Source organism: Perna viridis, chromosome 7 (genome assembly GCF_037379345.1).
Source record: "Perna viridis isolate PV_CMFRI_1.1 ecotype Kerala chromosome 7, ASM3737934v1, whole genome shotgun sequence".
Classification (NCBI taxonomy): Eukaryota; Metazoa; Mollusca; class Bivalvia; order Mytilida; family Mytilidae; genus Perna; species Perna viridis.
Window position 1 is genome coordinate 40,178,617 of NC_142451.1, and position 21,666 is coordinate 40,200,282.

Consider the following 21,666-nt stretch of genomic DNA (forward strand, 5'->3'; position numbering starts at 1 on the left):
CATAGTCTAAAGCTGACAGAACACAATAAGTTAGTATGACAAACATACCAGTTTTAAATAGCTCATGTAACTTGAATGATAAAGAATTCTCAAAACTTACCTGGACAGAAAATCAAGCACGTTAAAATCAAAGTCAAACAAATAATTTGTAAACTTTACTATTTGCACGACAAAAAATAAAATATAAATGGTAAATAAAACAATGAACGAAAATGCAGGAAAAGATATACTAATAATATACAGAAAAATGCAATAGATTTTATGTGAAAAGGATTTTTTCTAAGTTGAAAATGCAAACAAAAGCAATTTTATCTAAAAGAATAATCAAAAGAACAAAGATACGGGCAAAAATTAAACGAAAAGACCAGACAAGGAAAACAGACACACGCAAAATAAATATTGCAAAATTAATACCTGAACAAGTGTTCCACTGAGTAATTTCTCTTCAGTAGTATAATACAATGTAATTCAAAAGTGTATCAATTCAAGAACTATAGCTGTACATGGTTCTTTTTATTTTATTTTATTTATTTATTTATACTTTTATTTTTGTTTATCTTTTCTTTTTCTTTTTTTTTTTTGGGGGGGGGCATTTTTATAGATTGTTTTGTTTGTTTGTTTTATTATATGTCTATATATACTTTTAAAGTATTAATTATAAGCTTTAAACTAACAAAAAACTTATATTCTGTGCTGTTTTAGTTCATCCAGGACTTTTCGAATTTTCGACCACTTAACCTCTCCTCCATGTGTTGCAAAGTATACCTCTTTTTCCTTTACCGTGAATTCCATGTTGGAAATTGTTGTGTAATATCTGTTGGTTGTTTCCTAATGGGTGGCTATCCGCCTTTAACGTTTCTGTAAAAGTTTGTATTTAAACGTTACCCGATTACACTTAAAAGGTGTTGCATTGACGAAGTGCATCAACGGGGTGTTGAGTTCCCGCTTTTCTACAAAAAATCCATCCAATCATGGAACTCCTAGACAAGTTCAAAAGAGAGTCAGACAATTTTATTTTATTTTTTTAAATTTTAGCAAATTGAAATTTATTATCGCTTTCAACAAAAATCTTGCATTTGAACAGTCCCACAGTTTTGGCAGTGTTCATGTTACTTCTTAAAAAGACGGAAGTTAAATTTCAGACTTAAACATAATTTATCCGTATTGTTGAAACGTCGGTCTCATCATAGCATATCCTGTTACATATTGATGTAACGAAAAACACGATACATCAGAAAACTCGAAAAAAAATATAGTTTACGGACCACCGTATAGGATATATCGTGACACTTATTTGACAAGAAACAATAGATATACATATATAGAGAGATAAAATTACATTCATAGTTAGTTTACCCCCAGCGTGTCGGCATACTTTACCAAAACAGAGTCCTAAATAAATCGAAAACCAGTCTGAACCATACATTTTCTGATATCCATTCTGTCACTGTCAATGTGTTTCGAACTTATATAAACCAATATGAAATATCTGCCAAAACAAAACATAACCTTCAATCCGATATGGGTATAGTATAGACATGGTTAAAAGCAAGGTTTTCTGACTGATGTTTCATGCATTTGATAAGATAAACGGATATTGGCAAAAATACCGATGCGTCAGTATTGGGATAATTCAAATAGTTTAGGTCATTGTAAATGCGTGATAATTTGCAAAGATAACGGGAATACTAACTAAGTATGTACAATGGAGTTTCATTTTACTTTTGATATGGCTTTGATTAGATGAATCCTGATATTTTCGTCCAATATAATTTTCATTTATACAATCGAGAGACGTACTTATTTTGTTTTACTGGCTTAACGTCATGGGTCTTATCCATTTGTCTATAGATCGTGGAACATAGATTTTCATATAATGGTGTGATCGTGTTTTTTCACAACAGTTTTAAATGATAAGCAGTAGGATATAGCTGTTGAAAAGAATATCATTGTGCCATTATGACATCTGTTGGATTGTACATGTTTTTTATTTCACTTTCAATTTTTGTTGGTAAGTTATTAAATTGTATAGCAATCTGCAGTATATATACATGTTTAAAAAATCGAAGATATTTCTTATTTGCTTTTAGTTTAAGATTTAAAAATATTATTTTCTATAGTGTTTACGAATCTTTACATCTTGTATGCTAGAGATCTTATTTCTAAATCCAATAATAAAGTGTTGAAATTAATAGATTAACAAAAGAGTTATTTCTAAGTAACTAAGAATAATAAGGTCGTTAACATGCATTATTCCATATGTTTTATTATGTCTTTGTTATCATATTTTGATTGTTGTTTGGATTTTGATGTTGGTGGTGTTTTTGTGTGTGTGTGTGTGTGTGTGTGTGTGTGTGTGTGTGTGTGTGTGTGATTCTGTTAATTTTTGTTTTCGTTTGTGTATTTTCATTAATTTTTGCTGGTTTGTACAGTTTGCTAGTTTGATTTGATTTTTTTTTTTTTTTCTTTCCTCATGTTAGGAGCACTACTTGATTTGACAGCTGAGAGTTTTTATCAAACTCCAAATTAACCACTTCATTTACAAACGTTTTGGATACTTGATTGCTTCCTTAAATTCCAGTTTCAATATTTCAAAAAGCAAACATCTATTGAAGAGGAAGTTGTTTTTTAAGCTATTTGATTTTGTAATAATATTGAAATCCACATTCACTTTGTCAGAAATAAATCTATAATAGAAACGATTCTTTGTAATTACAAACACTACATATGCTAATGTATAGTTTGTTTCACTGCAAATATTACAAACACTGGACAGAAAAGATGTACTTTTAAGATTCCTTGCTCTAATTTATTACAAGTGTAATACCCGATGCACGTTCAGACTTGTAATAGGTTTTTTCTAAATAGTTGAATTATCTTAATTGATCATTGCAAATTCGTTACCGTTGATATAGTATGACTCTATGAATTTTAATCAATTCAAGATAGAAATAATTAGTTCATATTTTGCCAAGTCAATGGTCTAAGTTAATTAATATTCAATTACATCGGTTGACAGTTAAACATGTCAACATTTCATGATGAGCAAGAATCAAAGAACTATTTGTTACCCACATGGTTTATTAAAGAGTGATCAAGGGAACCAAGGTTATAGCGGCAATCAAAAGAATGTAATCCAGGGACAAAGACCAGACATGGAAAACAGACATACACAACAAAGAACATAAAGTAACTAAAATCACACATACAAAATAACAAAAGTAAATGAGCAACTCGGACTCCACTAATAACTGGGAGCATGGACCAGGTGCACCGGTAGGGTAAGCGTCCTCTGTTTGTAACTTGTGTGTCACTTTTTCTTCTTTCATATGCATTCGAAACATTATTCCTTTATAACAATGGCCTATGTGGTCTATCACTATTTTTTTAAATTGCTCTTTTGTGCATTTCAGTTCAAAAAAAGAGAAAGAGTCCATTCGGATTAACCATCCATCCCATTGTGTAATTTTAAAATTAATATTATTCAAAAATTGCCAATTAAAAAATTTGAGAGAGTTCAAATGAACTATCTGCTTGCCGTCGATGATAAACATAAATATCACAAATGTCTGATGAAATTTGTAGTTAACAAGCTTAGAAATAGAACAATAGATAGATAGATAGATAGAATGTTGGTGTCCGGCCGAAAACGATCGATCAAACCCAGCTTTGTACTTTGTACGTCACATACAAAACATATTGCTTAAATAAAATAAAAATTGGTTTACAATTTTACTGACGCCCACCAGATATTAAAATGTGTTAAATTACTTGCTCATTCATATCACAACGGCATCTCCGTAAGATGTGTATTGTTCAAATCCGAAGACATATTTAAATCCAGCATCACAATGTTTACATCGTCAAATCGGCCATGTTTTTGTTGTTGGTTATTAGATGAACACAAAATGTACTGCCCTTTTTGTCATAAAGTCTTATGAAGATTATCGTTCCTACTAAATAATTGTTTATTTTTTAAATTAGCGAGAAATTACATTTTTGTCAATATAAGATGTACAGTATTTTGTCAACCTACGGCATTTAGAAATGGCGGAATTACAATTATATTTCTCGAAAACAATTAAAATATTCTTTTTGATTTTTACATATTTAACGTAAGTATTTACATTTGGTTTTACAAACTGAGAAACACACGACAAATAAAAAGAAAGACAAGTGTGCACCGTTAAAGAACGGCTGAATAAAATATGCTTAAGTCAAAAATGTGCCTGAGATGACCTCAAGTACAGACCGATACACTGTGTCGAATGTCAATTTGTTAGATATAACTTGGGTGAACACGACGGTTATATTCTGCTCTATACAGTCTCAAAGGGTGATAGGTTTTTTGGGGGGTTTTTTTGTTTTGTTTTGTTTTGTTTTGTTTTGTTTTTTGTTTTTTTGGGTTTTTTTTTTGTTTCTTGTATATATATTTTTAAGTTATGTTGCCAAATGCCAAATTCACTTTAAATATGTATCCAAACATTTTTTTTATTGAACTGTCAAATTAAAAGTCATATTGTGGTTGGAACTGAAAAAGAAATTGTTCAAATGTCATTGACATTGTTCTTGAATTTCCATCCACTGAATTATACCTATTTAGTTTTTGTATTTGCATCTAAAAGAGTACAAAAACAGTCGAATAACATCTATTTACAAGAAATAAAACTATTTACAAGAAAACTAAAAACATCTTATTGACATTTCTGTTTTTGAGTAGGGAAAGTTTACATTACTGGTACATTAAATAAAGGTAACAAAAAAGCGTGTTAACAATAGTGGATGTGCAGAGTTTCAAATAACTGCAAACTGGGCAAATAATAAAGCAACATTTATGAAGAAGATAATGACAAAAAAATACGAAACAAAATATTTGTTAGCCTTAGGTTTTATTTGAAAAAGAATGTAGCATCCAGCACAACAAAAAATAAGAATTAGCTTAAAGGGTGATAGAGAGTTTGTCATCTCTTGAAAAATCCCAGGATGACAACGATTTTCTCGGGGTAGAAAACTGTTCTGACAATGATATCAAAACTTTGATTTCCAGGGGTTTTTTTTATTAAGAGTACACATTTTTATCATAAATCGGAAAAAATGATAAGAGCTTTTCTCGGCCTATGTTCTGGTGTTTGTGATAGGTGGTTATTTGCAAAATTTAAGAATCACAGAATCACAGTTTAAAACTATTGGCTTTTGCATAGTTCTGTGGGGTAGAGGCGGTTACACATTGCTTATTGTTAATCATTTGAAGATATGTTGAAGGATATCAAAAGTTCGAGTAGTTTTTATCATATAAAATTTTGAGAAACTTTTAAAGATTAGTATATTGTAGACTTGAAAATTCTTATTTTGGGCTTGGATAAAATTTGTCTACTAACAGACAATCGTAAATATACCTAACCATAGTTCATTTAGCAAACATTTAAGTTTAAAGGATAATTTTTGAAACTCACAAAAAAGAAAACCTAGAGAAAATTTGGAGAAAATTTTGCTGTGAGATCGCCCAAAAACAAAATTGGGCATAAGCAATTTGAATAATGAATGAACAATAAAGTAGATACATGTATGATTATATTGCTTGTATTGCTATACCACCATACCTGAAATACATGTGTTCTATCATTGTGTAGACGTATTACAAATGTCCTAATACATAAAAATTGTAGTTTCATTTTATGCCTTCTTGCACAAACCGCTGGAATATAAATATTTGTATAAATGAAAACGTAACTACACTTTGCGAAAACGGCTTACTCATTCAACAGGAAATTCAAACTTCTAATTCTACTACAAGGAAATAAAAGCTGAAATAATATTGGTTAAGAGCAGTTGATTATTCAGACAGGAACATGAATAGTGCAGATATTTGTAGATTCGGTATATATGTACTTAATATTTTCTTAAACGTACCAATATGTATTGTTTTACCCCTAAATGTACAGTGTGCTTTACACAATACTTTTTTTTTAAATAATGATACATATAAGGCTGTTGTAGGCAATTTAAAGTGCGTATAGTACCAGCACTGATGGGACTTCTTTTGCTTATATTTTGTAAATACACATTTTTCATATTATATTAACATTACTGAATTTTGGTTTTTGTCTTTAGTTTACATGCATTCTGATCCACTTCCTTTCTTTCAAATCAATTTTTGTTTACGTTACCTTTCGTAAATTTGTGTTTTCGAAGTAAGACGACCTATGTTAGACATTGTCATTCGCAGTCGTCTTTACTCAATATGTAATCCAATCAACACACACTCAACTTAGCCAAAAACGGAGTCTTGGTTTGTTTGTTTATAATAAAGTATAGCAAAACTATCTAAGTGATAAAATCTAGGCAATAGCCAATGGTACAATTGTGTTTTTGTTTTGTTTTGTTTTGTTTGTTTTGTTTATTTTGTTCTTTGTTTTTTTGTTTTTTGTTTTGTTTGTTTTGTTTTGTTTTTTTGTTTTGTTTTTGTTTTTTGTTTTTTGTTGTTTTTTTTTTTTTGGGGGGGGGGCGTTTTGTCGTTTTATTTTAGTTTGAAATAGTTACAAAATTTGTCTGTCGGATATTGTTATTCAATAAACATAGTTTACATAGTTTACTTTTAAAATGTAAATAAAGATTTTTAAAGCATTGTTTATAATAAAGTATAGCAAATCTTCCGGAGTGATAAAATCTAGGCAATAGCCCAAAGTATAAGTGTGTTTTTGTTTTGTTTTGTTTTGTTTTTTGTTTTGTTTTGTTTTGTTTTGTTTTTGTTTGTTTGGTTTGTTCTTTGTTGTTTGTTGTTTGTTGTTATTTGTTTTTTTGTTTTGTTTTTGTTTTTGTTTTTGTTTTTTTTTGTTTTGTTTTTTGTTGTTTTGTTTTGGTTTTTTTTTTTTTTTTGGATGGGGGGGCGTTTTGTTGTTTTATTTTAGTTTAAAATAGTCACAAAATTTGTCTGTCGGATATTTTTATTCAATAAACATAGTTTACATAGTTTACTTTTAAAATGTAAATAAAGATTTTTAAAGCATTACAATGAAAGTCATTAAAATTGTTCAGCAGTCAACCGAAGTTAACAGCTATAGGTTATTACTGCGCAAAATATTGTAGTTCCCTATGTTAAATAGATATTCTTTCACTAAGTTAACATTAAAAAATAGAATATCTACAAACAGCTATACTTTTAGTGAATTCTCAAAAGGTGTCACATTTTAGATGCACTCCACTCGCAAAAGGATTGAAAATCTATATCACTCGCCCAGTCTTTCGGAACAACGTATGTAAGAACTATTATTTTTCAGTGATACTTAATGACTATATTTATTTCTTTAACACTTGACACATAAGTCTTGAACCATAACAGAAAGTCCGATAAAAACAAAAACATGGTATCTATTTCAGTAGTGAAACAAACGTTACTGTGTTTTATACGTAACGTTAACAATAGATTCACAATAGGTATTAATCTCCGTATACTGTAGAATAGAAGAGGATTATTTACGCTTTTGTGATGAACAGCGCTCCCGGGTCGCAATGATAATTTTAATCCTTCAATAAAAAAAAAACAACAGTGAAAGCGATTATTCTTCTTAATGGTGTTTCGTAAAAGCGAAAGTCGAGTATTTTTGTATTGCATCGCATTTTAACACAGAAAAAGAGATATGTCATATCAATAGAGCTTTTTAACATTAATTGAATATGCATTGGTACTTTACAAGCACAAAATGCTTTGTTCAAAATGCTAACAAAATGAATGGAGAAGTGTTCTTAGTTCTAGAGTTAGATTTTAACAAGATTTCAGAGTTAAGGTAATATCGAAATCAGCCATTCGAAAGTAATGTGTCACATATCAGTCCCATAGAAAACATTGAAGACTTTAAACACATACAAAATCATCGATCATATCAAAACTATATTTTCAACGAGAGTCACTTTACAAAATAAGATTCAAAAAGAAATCGGCAAACACAACAAACAACAGAAAGGTAGACTTAAAACGAATGGAGGGACATTTGTATCTCATATATAGATAGATATATATAGTCTAACCTACCTGTAAAGGAAAATACCCTTTAAAGACGATGATTTACCAATGAAGTGCTTTGTATATAAAATTAACCTGTATATAGAGATAAAAGGTCTAAAGTGACCAGGATTTTGCGTTTTCATGGAAGGTTGCTTAACACAGATTTCTTGTGTTACTCTTTAAGGGTTTTTTTTTGCCATTTATGCCATGTAATAAATGTTTGTCCAATCAAAATTTCATCTAGTAATTGATTTAGTAAATGTTTAATGGTACCTGTCCCATATTTGTTTTTAGTATTCTTATAATGAAGGGGTGTAGCAAAACTATCGAACCTATGAAATCTGGGCAATAGCAAAAAGGATAAGCCAAAAGGAAAGTCGGTATTACAAATGGCAACATCAATGTAAAAACAGGTTTGGAAACCACCTCAATGGAAATGATGAGTTAAAATAAGTTTCATATCGCACTAAAAATTAGATTAATTATTTCCGATATATTATAGTATAAATTGGTACTTGGCAATCGTAGACAAAAAAAATAATTTGATTAAAAAATATGTTCAATATCTTGAAAGCCTTTCTGCATTTGAAACATCAGATTATTTTGTAATTTTGACAGTGCAGTGTCATTGACATTGTGCCATATAAAATTCAAATATATGCATATGTTTCTTTTAGTTTAATAATCCGGGCACATCCCTTTTAAGTAACTGTCTTAATGCCTTAAGCTGATTGCCAGACAATACTATTAAAAAATTCCTCGGATATTCTTTTTATTGACCCAACAGAAACAAAGAATTAAGCAGACGTATCTGGAAATAGTTTTATTGTATTAATGTAATTTGGTTTAATCGGGGATTAACCTAATACTAAATCAGTAAAACAGATTGAAATGTTCCAAAATAAAACAAAAACAAAGTATGCTGGTTTTTTTTTTTTTTTTTTTTTTTTTTTTTTTTTTTTAGTTAGTATCTTTAAGATTTAATCATTTTTTTCTCGTTGAGACATGTAATATTACAAGAATAAAAGTAACAAACCTAATCAGCCGTATCGAATTTGTGAAGTATAGATATTATTTAAATCAGTTTCTTACTTGATATTATTGGGTGTTAAATGGTATATATAACATCAGTTCGCAAATCTGGAAAACTGACACTTTCAATTCTCAAGCCAATTACACTCCTTGATAATGTAATAGTGTGTTTTTTGCATTTACACAATATACTGATCGCCAATCCCGTCCACGTTTTTTCTCGTTTTACACTCACTTTGACATGCTCCACGCAGCGGCAGACGTTCGGTTCCTCTCTTAGTAACGCTGCAGACTGGCCTTTCGAAATTATCGGGCGTTATTCAAATCATATGTCGTTTGACAATTGGAAAACGTTGCGTGAAGTCATTCACTTTTTCCTGACTTTGCAAGATTCTTACATTTTCTGAGAGGGCTAGCGGCAGCGTCTGCCGTGAATATTGAACGTCAGACGATGTTCTAAGCTTGACACATTCAGCTAATCCCCACCTTCTCAAATATAAAATTAGTAATTTTAATGCTGACCAATTCAAATATAATCTACAGTGCATTTTTCATTTTATCCTTCATTGTACTGAATGTTAGGACTGCAATTCATTCTAGACTTCTAAATTTTCTACAGTTAAAAAGATATTGCATATTCAAACATTGTTTGCATTCGATATTTCAAAGCAATTCAATAAGTCTATCAATGATAGTTGTGCATCATGCCACTTTGAGATGACACTTTTTTTTATATATATTTTTTTTTCATATAATTTTGTGGTCGCTCGATTGATCAAACCTGCTGAAATGAATGATAAATCTTCCATAGGACTTTAAATTTCGATCGATCAATCAAACTATACTGAAATTTGGATGACAATGTTTGTACATCGGACAGGACATAAGTTTTAAGTCGGGAAGACAACGTTTAAATTTTCTTTTTTGTTGCATCTCATTTAAGCTACCTGTTCTTGCTGAAATACGGGTTGTTCATTTGCCATGATTCCTCATGTCTCTCTAGGTTTTCATTGTTTGCTTTTTGTACACTTATTTTTGTATTTAACACTACCTGTTGTAACCCTTGATTTTGCTTTAAAATTTCACAATATTTTTATTGTGATTGATTGGCTTTCTATTACTTTCATTGGTCGTATGTTGATTATGTGTTTGAAATTTTAACTGTGTCTGTTTCAAGTTTCGTGCAAAGTTTAATGACAGCGTAATATAGTTTCTGGACTTTGATATTCATTTGCATAGCTGTAACGTGTTCGTGTTTATTTGAATAAAAGTAGATCTTTTGTATTTCCAACAATGGAACTAAAAATTTAGTTGAATAACAGGAACATCCTTTCTGGCGTTATAAGTTTACGTATAAAGATTTTCTCTTTCTTTAAGATATGGCGATTAAGTCGAAAGTGAATCAGAATTAGAATCACATGTCAAGATAAAAGTAGCGTTATAGTTTTGTCAATATAGTTAAGCCTTCAATTTACTTACTGTGTAAGTGCAAGTTTTCACATCAATCAGAATTTATTTTTTTTAAATGTAAAGATGACAATTAAACCTATGGTTTAAACTATGAAAGTGTTTAGGACTACTGGTTCCTTATGCAATGAATAAATTCCCTGAAATATTATACACCGAAGTGGACTTTATATGATCATGAGGTACCAAATGTATTGAAACTTTAAATAACTATTTGTCGACGATAACTATTTTTTCCCTAATTTCACACTTTTTGAAACCAAAATGTATCAAAATGTTAAACAAACATAGATTTGTAACATTTGTAACTTTCAAAAACCAATTATAATTGTCTTTAGCACAAAATGCAAGTTTGATACAAGAGTTAAGATAAAAGACAATTAAATGCATAAATAAAAATAAATGAAGTGATATGATATATTTTTACTCAAATTGACTATGATTCTTTTATATATATATATTCTTGTTTTTGTTAATATTTCCAATTTATTAACTTTACTAATTAACTAGGCAAGTTTTACTACTCTGATATATTTTGTGTATTAATGTATTATCTTTTTATTAGAAAGAGTAATCAAGGTAACCAAGGTTATAGCGGTAATCAAAAGAATGTAATCCAAGGACAAAGACCAGACATGGAAAACAGACATACACAACAAAGAATATAAAGTAACTAAAATCATACATACAAAGTAACAAAAGTAAATGAGCAACTCGGACTCCACTAAAAACTGGGAGCATGGACCAGGTGCACCGGTAGGATAAGCGTCAACGGTGTGTATAATCTTATAATCTTATAACCTTACAAAATGCAGGGTTGAATTTAAATAATTTTATTTCTGAAATCTTGACATTTTTTCATGAATATTTTACTGCTTGATTTCACAAACAGTTCTATTTCTTTCAGTTCATTGTAAAACAACATTCATTCGCGAGGCAGAATTTCTACAGCTTGTTCAATACCAAGATACCATAGTCACGACAGGTTTACTGTGGTCTGTGGAAGTTCCAAGTGTATATTCATGTGCCATCGCATGTTATAACGACCGACACTGTATAGCCTTCTTTCATAGTGACAATAATTGTTCAGGATATGATCAATCAAGTCCGGCTCAAGACAATGTGACAACTAACCTTGGTGAACAATTCTTCTGCGAAAAGTCATCTTGTACTCATGGTAAGTAATTGAGATTGGCTATCTGTCTTAAGGAATTTTTACAATCCTACTGCACTTTGGCTAAAACTGCTACAACAATGCGTTTGCCGATTAAACACGTCTGTTAAATTTGTATTCAGATGAACTGAATAAAGAGATTAAATATCAAATAATGTAATCAAACAACATATGTGATGCATGGTAGCACAGTGAAAACACTACATTTTTTTATTTGTAAAGGCAGAATATATCATTCAATCTGTTCAAGAAGTAGGAAGATCAAATGAAACTTGACATACTTAATATACTAAACAGTAAGTCTGCATTGATATAGATAAAACCGAATATGTTATTATTTATATATGTGTGTGTGTGTGTGTGTGTGGAATAGAATATATATATATATAAAAGAGTTGCTCGTTTACTTTTGTTATTTTATATGTATTATGGATATTTTATGTTCTTTGTGGTGTATGTCTGTTTTTCCATTTCTGGTCTTTGTCCCTGGATTACATTCTTTTTCATTTTTGCTAGAATCTACGTTCCCTTAGTTACGCGTTTGAATGGCACAAAATACGGTCTGACATTTTTATTATAATTCTAAAAAGGTTGTGGATACATAACTTATTTTTTAGCAATACAAAAAAAGTCAAATTCCTATTTCATTTCTATAGAACATTATGCCGCAAAAATCTACTTTTTAAGATAAATATTTTATATAAATGTATGTTTTTACCATATATAAAATTTTCAGAAAATCTTTTTCTAAACACAATTTCTTAAAATCATTTTAAACGCTCTTTACAGGAGCAAAAATGCCTCCTTTATCTTGAATACTTAGTTAAAGATGTCTGTAAATTCCGAATAACACAAAAGTATGAAAGGTAATTACAAAACTACCAACAAAATCCAGGCAAAATTTAAAAGATTTAGTTAAAAAGAAAACCTGTATAACAAATGGCGATATCAAAGAAAACACGGAAGAGCTGAAAGCCACTGCAATGGTCCTGACTTGGTACAGGCATTTCCGATGGATTTGGTTTGCTTAACCTCCTGCCTTCAGGGCAGTTAACTATTTCCGGTGTGAAACAAAATAAAGCATGAAACAGTACAGAGAATATGAACAATAAATAACAGAAAATAAATAACAGAATACGGTTTCTATTTCTCTCATGCAACAATGGACATTAAGAAGTCAGAATAGTTTCTTCTAGCCTCGGCAAACCGTAACAAGTCAGATATCTAAACAATATATGATATAAAACTGGTGTATTTCTGCAAAAGAAAGGAAATGATGTATAATTTATAAATCGAAATTGTTTTGGTTGTTTGGTTGTCATATATTTTTCTACTGAGATGACTACAGTCCTTATTGATTGAAATGTCTAAAAATGACACGGAGGAAGCTGTGTCAGTAGTATCTTTAATTCCTTGTTCTTGTGGATAAATAAACGGAGGCAATTATTAATTTTTTAAATTATCATTTGAGAGAACATTGTCAATATATCAGTTTGTGAAATTCTTTGACTTTCTAGTCCTTGTCAAGAATTCGTTGAAACTCGGATTTATATGAACAAAAGAACAGATCAAGTACAAAATTATTGCTCATTGAATAATGCCAATATTTTTTTTAAATAGTATCCCTCCAAAGGTGGCAAATGTTTTATCAGGGAGAATCATGCTGATCTCCATTAGCGCGGTAAAGCAGCGTCTGATTGCACGCTAGAATATTAGTCGAAGACCAGGTCACATGTAGTACGAGATCAAATCACATACATCGATTGGACATCATTTATTTTCATTGAAGTTGTTATTTACGGAGAAACACCAAATTTCCTCTGAAAATTAAAAACAACAATACATTATTTTTTTCCCATTTTAGATAAACTTTCGACCATAGAAGACGTTACTACATCGATACAAATAACAACGTTGGAGAGTGAATGTAAGTGATAAATTCCTCAAAATCGTTTTCAATTACGTGAACAGACCATTCAATTCAAGATAATTGCAAGATATTGAGAGAATCATACAACACACCCTTATAATGTAGCTTTATTGCAACACAAGAATTGTCTCGAATAACAATTATATTACTTAAAAAAATTCACAATTTAACACCCACTACTTTAGTTTTCCTACGTAAGTTGCGTCTTCTGCAATATATTTTATATAGGCATCCAATTTATTATTCGTGATTTCTTCATAATATGATGGTGTGCCTTCATATAATAAATCATATATAAAACACCCGCATTTCAACAATAGAAAAACACACTCAATTAATCAGTTAACAAATTAGTTGACTGCTTCACAACGGAAGACCATTTGTAGGCACGGTTTTTATTATGTAACGTCAATGTATTCGTTAATTAATATATATCATATTGAAGTTGGTACTTTACGATATGCAGTGTACATGGTAGGTTCTAAAAGTGTCAATGCACATACTCTTTTTCATGAAAACAGCACAATAAAAAGTAATTGGAAAAGTTAACATGTGGTTTGATATCTCTATAGATTTTGAACCTAGCAATAGTCAAGGGTCCCGTTTATCTACTATTTCTCAGGGGTTTCACCTTCATGTATTTTCCGACGAAGGAATTCAAGCTGTTCCATTCCCCCTCTTCACACACAAATTTTAAATCTTACTGTAATTTGCAGTAATATAAAGTACAATTCAAAAACGTTAAAACGCTTAATCATCATTCATCGAATAGCACTTGATAGCATTTGGTTTTTTTTGGAGTGATTCAATTTATTTGCAAATCATCTTAAAGTCATTAATCAATTATAGAAGGAAGTATTCTACATAACTTGTTATTATAAAATTTCAACTTTAACAGCGTGGTGTACTGGTGACAGATTTGTAAAAGATACTGTCAACAACATCTGTTATAAAGCCTCTGACACTAAAAAATCAAGAACAGACGCCGCCTTTGACTGTGTATCAGCAGGAGGTAGACTAGCTATTCTCGATACGCAGGAAAAACTTGATTTAGTATCGACTATTCCAGGTATATTTTAAAAAGGGTAAAATATATGTAGCAATTTAAAGGAATATACTAATTGATCGATGACCAGTTTGAAAGATTAGTTTTTTTTTGCGGGACTAAGTCACCTATAATTATTTTCTCTCTTTTTTTGGCGATTTGTTTTTCATCGTTGATAAAGATTTTTTTTAAGTATTTGAATTCATTAAGTATGTTTCTCAAAATATGTACACACACAATCTCAATTAAATATACATAGTAGTATCTAATGTACTCTTCAAAAATTGAAATACGCGTCCGACAATCTAATCCTATAATTAGACTGCTAGTCAATGTAGGAAGACGAAGACGTGTTTCTAAATATAAGTCAATAACGATTTTGATATTTAAATATTCAATATGTTTGCCTATATTTTTTCGAAATTAGCATCTTATTCATTGCTTATCTTTCAAAAAAACTATAGACTTAAATACGCATGTAAATCATAAGAAATATGGCTCATAAGTAAAAAAAAAGTAATATATTTGAAGCGAAATGAAACAGGAATGTTAAACATTATTAAAGTTTGAAATATCGAATTTATTGCAATCTGAAAAAAATTGAGTAAATGGTATCACAATTATATTAGAGTTGTGGGAGAGGCAGGAGGTAAACATGCAGTAATAAATAATCAGGAGTTAGCCCTAGGGTAAGGGAACTAACTCTTGAAAACAATGATATGTTTGTATTATATTCCATTTCACCAAAGCAAATCAAACTTTCATTTGAAACAAAATGAAAAAAGTCCAAGTTACTTTGATGCTTACATGATTGATGTAAAATGCTGAATACAAACGTTCCAATGATTTGTAAGATTTGTGTACTTTATATTCGGTCTACCTCTTTAAGCAACAATGCCAAAAAAAGAACACATACAAAAAAACAATTACAGGATTTAATAGGCAGAACGACTTATTTTCCCACTTCCTTAAAGTTCGTTTATCTTGGCTCTGTTTTCAGATTTTATTTGTTCTCCTGGTAAGCTTGAACCTGTTATAAATAAGTGTTACACGCAATCGTTAACACCAATGACCTGGACTGATACAAATAATACTGCTTGCATTGGTGGAATGCTTGCAACGTTTCCGGATAACTCAACGTATTATCACGTGATTCAAGGTCTCGGAATTCTCAACAGGTAAAACATTAACATAATCATGAAATGGATAAAAATGAAACATATTTATTTTTCACTTTCTTTTATGATTACCACACCCAATTAAAATCGATGATGTATTTAAAACATATCAAGTTTGGCATTATACAGTGTGTGTGTGTGTGTGTGTGTGTGTGTGTGTGGTATAGTATTTAAGATGTTTCTTGTCAATTTGGCCGTCGTTGTTTTACTATACTCTGTATATTCAAACACTGAAGATACAATACACATTTTGATATGGTGATTTACTTTAGGCTTGCCATAAAGTACTTCAAGTTCATTAATTCTAATCAGTCAATGATAGTTTAATTTCAATTACTCAATCATTTATTCCAATCACACAACATTTTAAATTCGACATACATAATTCCCATAGAGTCTTTGTAAGATATTAAGTCGGTTACTCAAACTATTCTTCCTCAATAAATCACCATTTTATCAATCATAATTTGGTTACGATTGAACGTTTTTCATTTTTAGATTTAATTTCAGTTTTGCTTTGGATGATGATGATGAGCACTGTAAACTTTTCCCCACAGATATATTTCTTATCGACCATTCAAATATTACTTCTCTTTTTCTGGTACTATTTAAGCACTATTATTTGTTTGTGCTATTCTTGGAGTGTGCGTTGAATGTTTTACAGCCTTAAAAAGTCCACAAACATGAAGTTGAAATGTGTCTTCTTTCAGTACAGAACTATTATGGCTAGGGATACATGACACGATAGTTGAAATGACATATCAGACCGCGGATGATAAAGATTTGCCTTGGAACAATATGGTTGCAGCCATAGGATACTTTAACAGAGATTGTGTTGTTATATCACAACCAGATGGCTATAAATGGAAGGAAGAACCATGCTCTCTATTGTACAGGGGTATATGTGAGATAAATTTAGGTTTGTACTTAGATGTATGTGAGACAAATTTAGTTCAGTATACAACAAGACAATAAGATAATTTTATTAAAATGTTTATGACTGACCTACATAAAAAAAATCAGTTTTGACCCCTCAAGAGAAATATCAGAAGAGTCGGCTCTAGGACAGTTCTAAACTCTCAGGTGAACTGTCAGAAGAGTCGGCTCTAGGACAGTTCTAAATTCTCAGGTGAACTGTCAGAAGAGTCGGTACTAGGACAGTTCTAAACTCTCAGGCGAACTGTCAGAAAAGTCGGTACTAGGACAGTTCTAAACTCTCAGGTGAACTGTCAGAAGAGTCGGCTCTAGGACAGTTCTGACCTCTCAGGGGAACTGTCAGAAGAGTCGGTACTAGGACAGGTCTAAACTCTCAGGTGAACTGTCAGAAGAGTCGGTACTAGGACAATTCTCAACTCTTAGGGGAACTGTCAGAAGAGTCGGCTCTAGGACAGTTCTAACCTCTCAAGTGAACTGTCAGAAGAGTCGGCGCTAGGACAGTTCTAATATCTCAGGTGAACTGACAGAAGACTCGGTACTAGGACAGTTCTAACCTCTCAGGTGAACTGTCAGAAGAGTCAGTACTAGGACAGTTCTAAACTCTCAGGTGGACTGACAGAAGAGTCGGTACTGGGACAGTTCTAAACTCTCAGGTGAACTGAAGGAAGTGTCGGTACTGGGACAGTTCTAACTACTCTAAACTCTCAGGTGAACTGTCAACTGTCAGAAGAGTCGGTACTAGGACAGTTCTAAACTCTCAGGACAACTGCCAGAAGAGTCGGCCCTAGGACAGTTCTAACCTCTCAGGTGAACTGTCAGAAGGGTCGGTACTGGGGCAGGTCTAAACTCCCAGGTGAACTGTCAAAAGAGTCGGTACTATGACAGTTCTAAACTCTCAGGTGAACTGTCAAAACAGTCGGTACTAGGACAGTTCTAACCTCTCAGGTGACCTGTCAGAAGAGTCGGTACTAGGACAGTTCTAAACTCTCAGGTGAACTGTCAAAAGAGTCGATACTAGGACAGTTCTAAACTCTCAGGTGAACTGTCAAAAGAGTCGATACTAGGACAGTTCTAAACTCTCAGGTGAACGGTCAAAAGAGTCGGTACAAGGACAGTTCTAACCTCTCAGGTGAACTGTCAGAAGAGTCGGTACTAGGACAGTTCTAAACACTCAGGGGAACTGTCAGAAGAGCCGGTACTAGGACAGTTCTAAACTCTCAGGTGAACTGACAGAAGAGTCGGTACTGGGACAGTTCTAAACTCTCAAGTGAACTGACAGAAGAGTCTGTACTGGGACAGTTCTAAACCCTCATATGAACTGACAGAAGAGTCGGTACTAGGACAGTTCTAAACTTTCAGGTGATCTGACAGAAGAGTCGGTACTATGACAGTTCTAAACTCTCAGGGGAACTGTCAGAAGAGTCGGTACTGGGACAGTTCTAAAATCTCAGGGGAACTGTCAGAAGAGTCGGCTCTAGGGCAGTTCTAACCTCTCAGGTGACCTGTCAGAAGAGTCGGTACTGGAACAGGTCTAAATTCTCAGGTGAACTGACAGAAGAGTCGGTACTGGGACAGTTCCAAACACTCAGGTGAACTGACAGAAGAGTCGGTACTGGGACAGTTCTAACTACACTAACCTCTCAGGGGAACTGTCAGAAGGGTCGGTACTAGGACAGTTCTAAACTCTCAGGGGAACTGTCAGAAGAATCGGTACTGGGACAGTTCTAAACTCTCAGGGGAACTGTCAGAAGAGTCGGCTCTAGGACAGTTCTAACCTCTCAGGTGAACTGTCAGAAGAGTCGGTACTGGGACAGGTCTAAACTCTCAGGTGCACTGTCAGAAGAGTCGGTACTAGGACAGTTCTAACCTCTCAGGTGAACTGTCAGAAGAGTCGGTACTGAGACAGGTCTAAACTCTCAGGGGAACTGTCAGAAGAGTCGGTACTAGGACAGTTCTAACCTCTCAGGTGAACTGTTAGACGAGTCGGTACTAGGACAGTTCTAAACTCTCAGGGGAACCGTCAGAAGAGTCGGCTCTAGGACAGTTCTAACCTCTCAGGTGAACTGTCAGAAGAGTCGGCTCTAGGACAGTTCTTAACTCTCAGGTGCACTGTCAGAAGAGTCGGCTCTAGGACAGTTCTAAACTCTCAGGGGAACTGTCAGAAGAGTCGGCTCTAGGACAGTTCTAACCTCTCAGGTGAACTGTCAGAGGAGTCGGTCCTAGGACAGTTCTAAATGTGTCATAGAACAGTTCTAGAACCAGTTCTTCTTACAATTCTACTACTAGATCTAGAACTGTCAGAAGAGCTGGCTCTAGACTGTTTTAAATATCTCATATAACTATTCTTCTGACAATTCTAGGACAGCTTTGTGAGAAGTTAGAAATAATTTTATCTGTATGTGATAATTTTATCAAGATATTTGGGTAAACTTGTGTAATTATTGAATAAGCTTTAAGATGTTTATGGAGTCGACTTGAGTTAATATATGACTGAAATATAACATAAGTTTTTTTAGATTCTTGTGAGATGATCTTGGGATAGTATATGACTGAGCTATGAATTTTTTTGTGTATGTGCGTGTTTGTGTGTCCGTGTGTGTGTGTTTGTAAGGTACATATTGGTTAGTTTATGACAGCTATAAGATCTAACATATAAGGACGTTTCCGAAAGTAATGATTCGATTAATCAAATAATCAGCTTATTTAATCGAAACTGTTAATTCATGTTTTAAGATAGTTAATCAGTTAATCGGGAATGGTCATTTACGAAATATAAGTACCATATATTCAAGTATTAATATCAAAATGTAAGTTTAGTGGAGTCCGAGTTGCTCATTTGCCTTTGTTACTTTGTATGTATTATTTTAGTTCCTTTATGTTCTTTGTTGTGTACGTCAGTTTTCCATGTTTGGCCTTTGTCCCTGGATTACATTATTTTGATGACCCTAGAACCTTAGTTACCTTGATTACTCTTTGGCTTTTTTGTATCATCACAGTTCAGGTAGATGATGAAGATATATTTCTATGAAAATTATCTAAAGATTTCTTATATCTAGATATCAGTTGATCTGGTTTATCATAATTTTAAATGAATTTCATTTTGATACATGTAGTGGTAACAATTTTAATGTTTTTGTAATATGTGCTACATCTCGTTTCTTCAGTAATGTTAAGATTTTTTTTTTTATATAAATTTTCATCAAAACGTTTTTCATTTTGTAACTTTGCATTCACTTTGCATTATTATGAATGATTTATTATGTCTTTTCAGTTTTCCAAATTTTACATGCATATGATTTTTAATAGCCAAACATCAGTTATTTTTTCATAAGATTACATTAGTATTTGAGTGAGACACGAGAAAATTGTGAGATTTGCTTAGGTATTTATACAACTAAGCCTTAGATAAGTCATATATGGGTGTTTGTCCGACGGATTGGCTAATGTAAGGGTAATTAAGAATTGAAATAATCGAACTTTCAACTTTTATTTTCTTTGCAAAAGGATAGATCGTATTTAGAAAATTATGAACCAATGTTCAATATTGATACTCCTATTCGAAACCTAAGCGTATGGTGGACTTGTACCCGCGTCGTCAAACATAAAGTTGATGTCACATAAATCTGGATTCAAATTACAAGATGTGGAAGATTTATTTAAAATTTTCATCAAAGTGGGAAGTGGCTATGACAAAAACAGAGTCTTGCCAAAAGTCAATTGTAAATTTCTAATTACTTTCTATGTAAAATCATAATTTACAAAAAAAATTAAATGGGATATTTCGCAACTGATTTTTTATAGGGTTTTTTACCATTAAAAAAGAAATATTTTAAAATTAAAGTTTTAAAGTTCGAACGATTTTTACAGTGTCTTTCCAAATATGTCAGAGAGTTAAGTTGAGAAAAAAAATTAAGTGTTTTAAATCTAGATAGAAATAGTGAGAAATTGTAACGTCATCAATTTTCTTAGTAATTAACTCGCCGGTAGTCATCCATTTTCAATCAGATTCATTTTCCAAAGTAAATAGTATAATTTCAGATATCTGTCTTATTATTTGTGAAAAATCGTAAAAAAATATTTAGAAATAACTTTCAAATAAGTTTTGAAAGCGTAATCAAGGGAATCGAGATTCAAGCGAAAATCATAAAATGTAATCCAGGGACAAATACCAGACATGGAAAACAGACATACACAACATTGAACATAAAATAACCTAAACAATACGTCCAAAGTAACGAAAGCAAATGAGCAACTCGGATTACACTAAAACCTGGGAGCATATACTAGGTGCACCGTAGGGTAAGCGTCCTCTACTTTTCTAGAAACATTCGCCGTGATAAGGTCACAGCCGCATTTGTTGAGATGCTAAAGATCGTCCTTAATCAGATACATTGAAAAGAATACAATTAACTTATATAAAAATATGATGCAAGAAAATTTAAGAATTTTTTTTTTTCAATCAAAATATTTTCTTTATTTATCATTGAATATTATAGAGACAGTCGAAACAGCAGACTTTTGGATTGGAATGAGTGACACATCGGTCGAAGGTGATTGGAAATGGGATAATGGCGCCAATGTAGACATGTTAAATTGGCACTCTTTGCAACCTGATGGCGGCGCAAATGAGAACTTTGGCGTCTTGTCATATCAAACAGTTGGCAATAAGTTTTTAGATATGAATTCTTCCCAGTTGAAATACTATATATGTGAGAAAAACATTTAAAATCGTTGTTGAAGTTGACAATACAAACTTTTCACACATGTATCCATAGACGAAATAACGATGATATGATTTTAGGCTATGCCTATGATGAAAGAACTCATTATTTGTTTACGGTGCACCGCCATGTTGCTAGGGTTGATACAAATAAAGAATGAAGAAGACATTAAAACGTGCAC

General features: G+C 32.1%; 1 protein-coding gene across 1 annotated transcript; it reads left to right on the forward strand.

Annotated features, from left to right (window-relative positions):
* Positions 1–1,908: 1,908 nt before the first annotated feature.
* LOC148612684 (uncharacterized) lies at positions 1,909–21,666 on the forward strand. The gene is made up of 7 exons (XM_088595396.1): positions 1,909–2,011; positions 11,409–11,678; positions 13,540–13,602; positions 14,504–14,674; positions 15,651–15,828; positions 16,539–16,747; positions 21,261–21,666. Exons 1-7 carry the CDS (start codon positions 1,960–1,962, stop codon positions 21,488–21,490), a joined length of 1,173 nt encoding a protein of 390 aa, XP_088451522.1. The 5' UTR covers positions 1,909–1,959; the 3' UTR covers positions 21,491–21,666.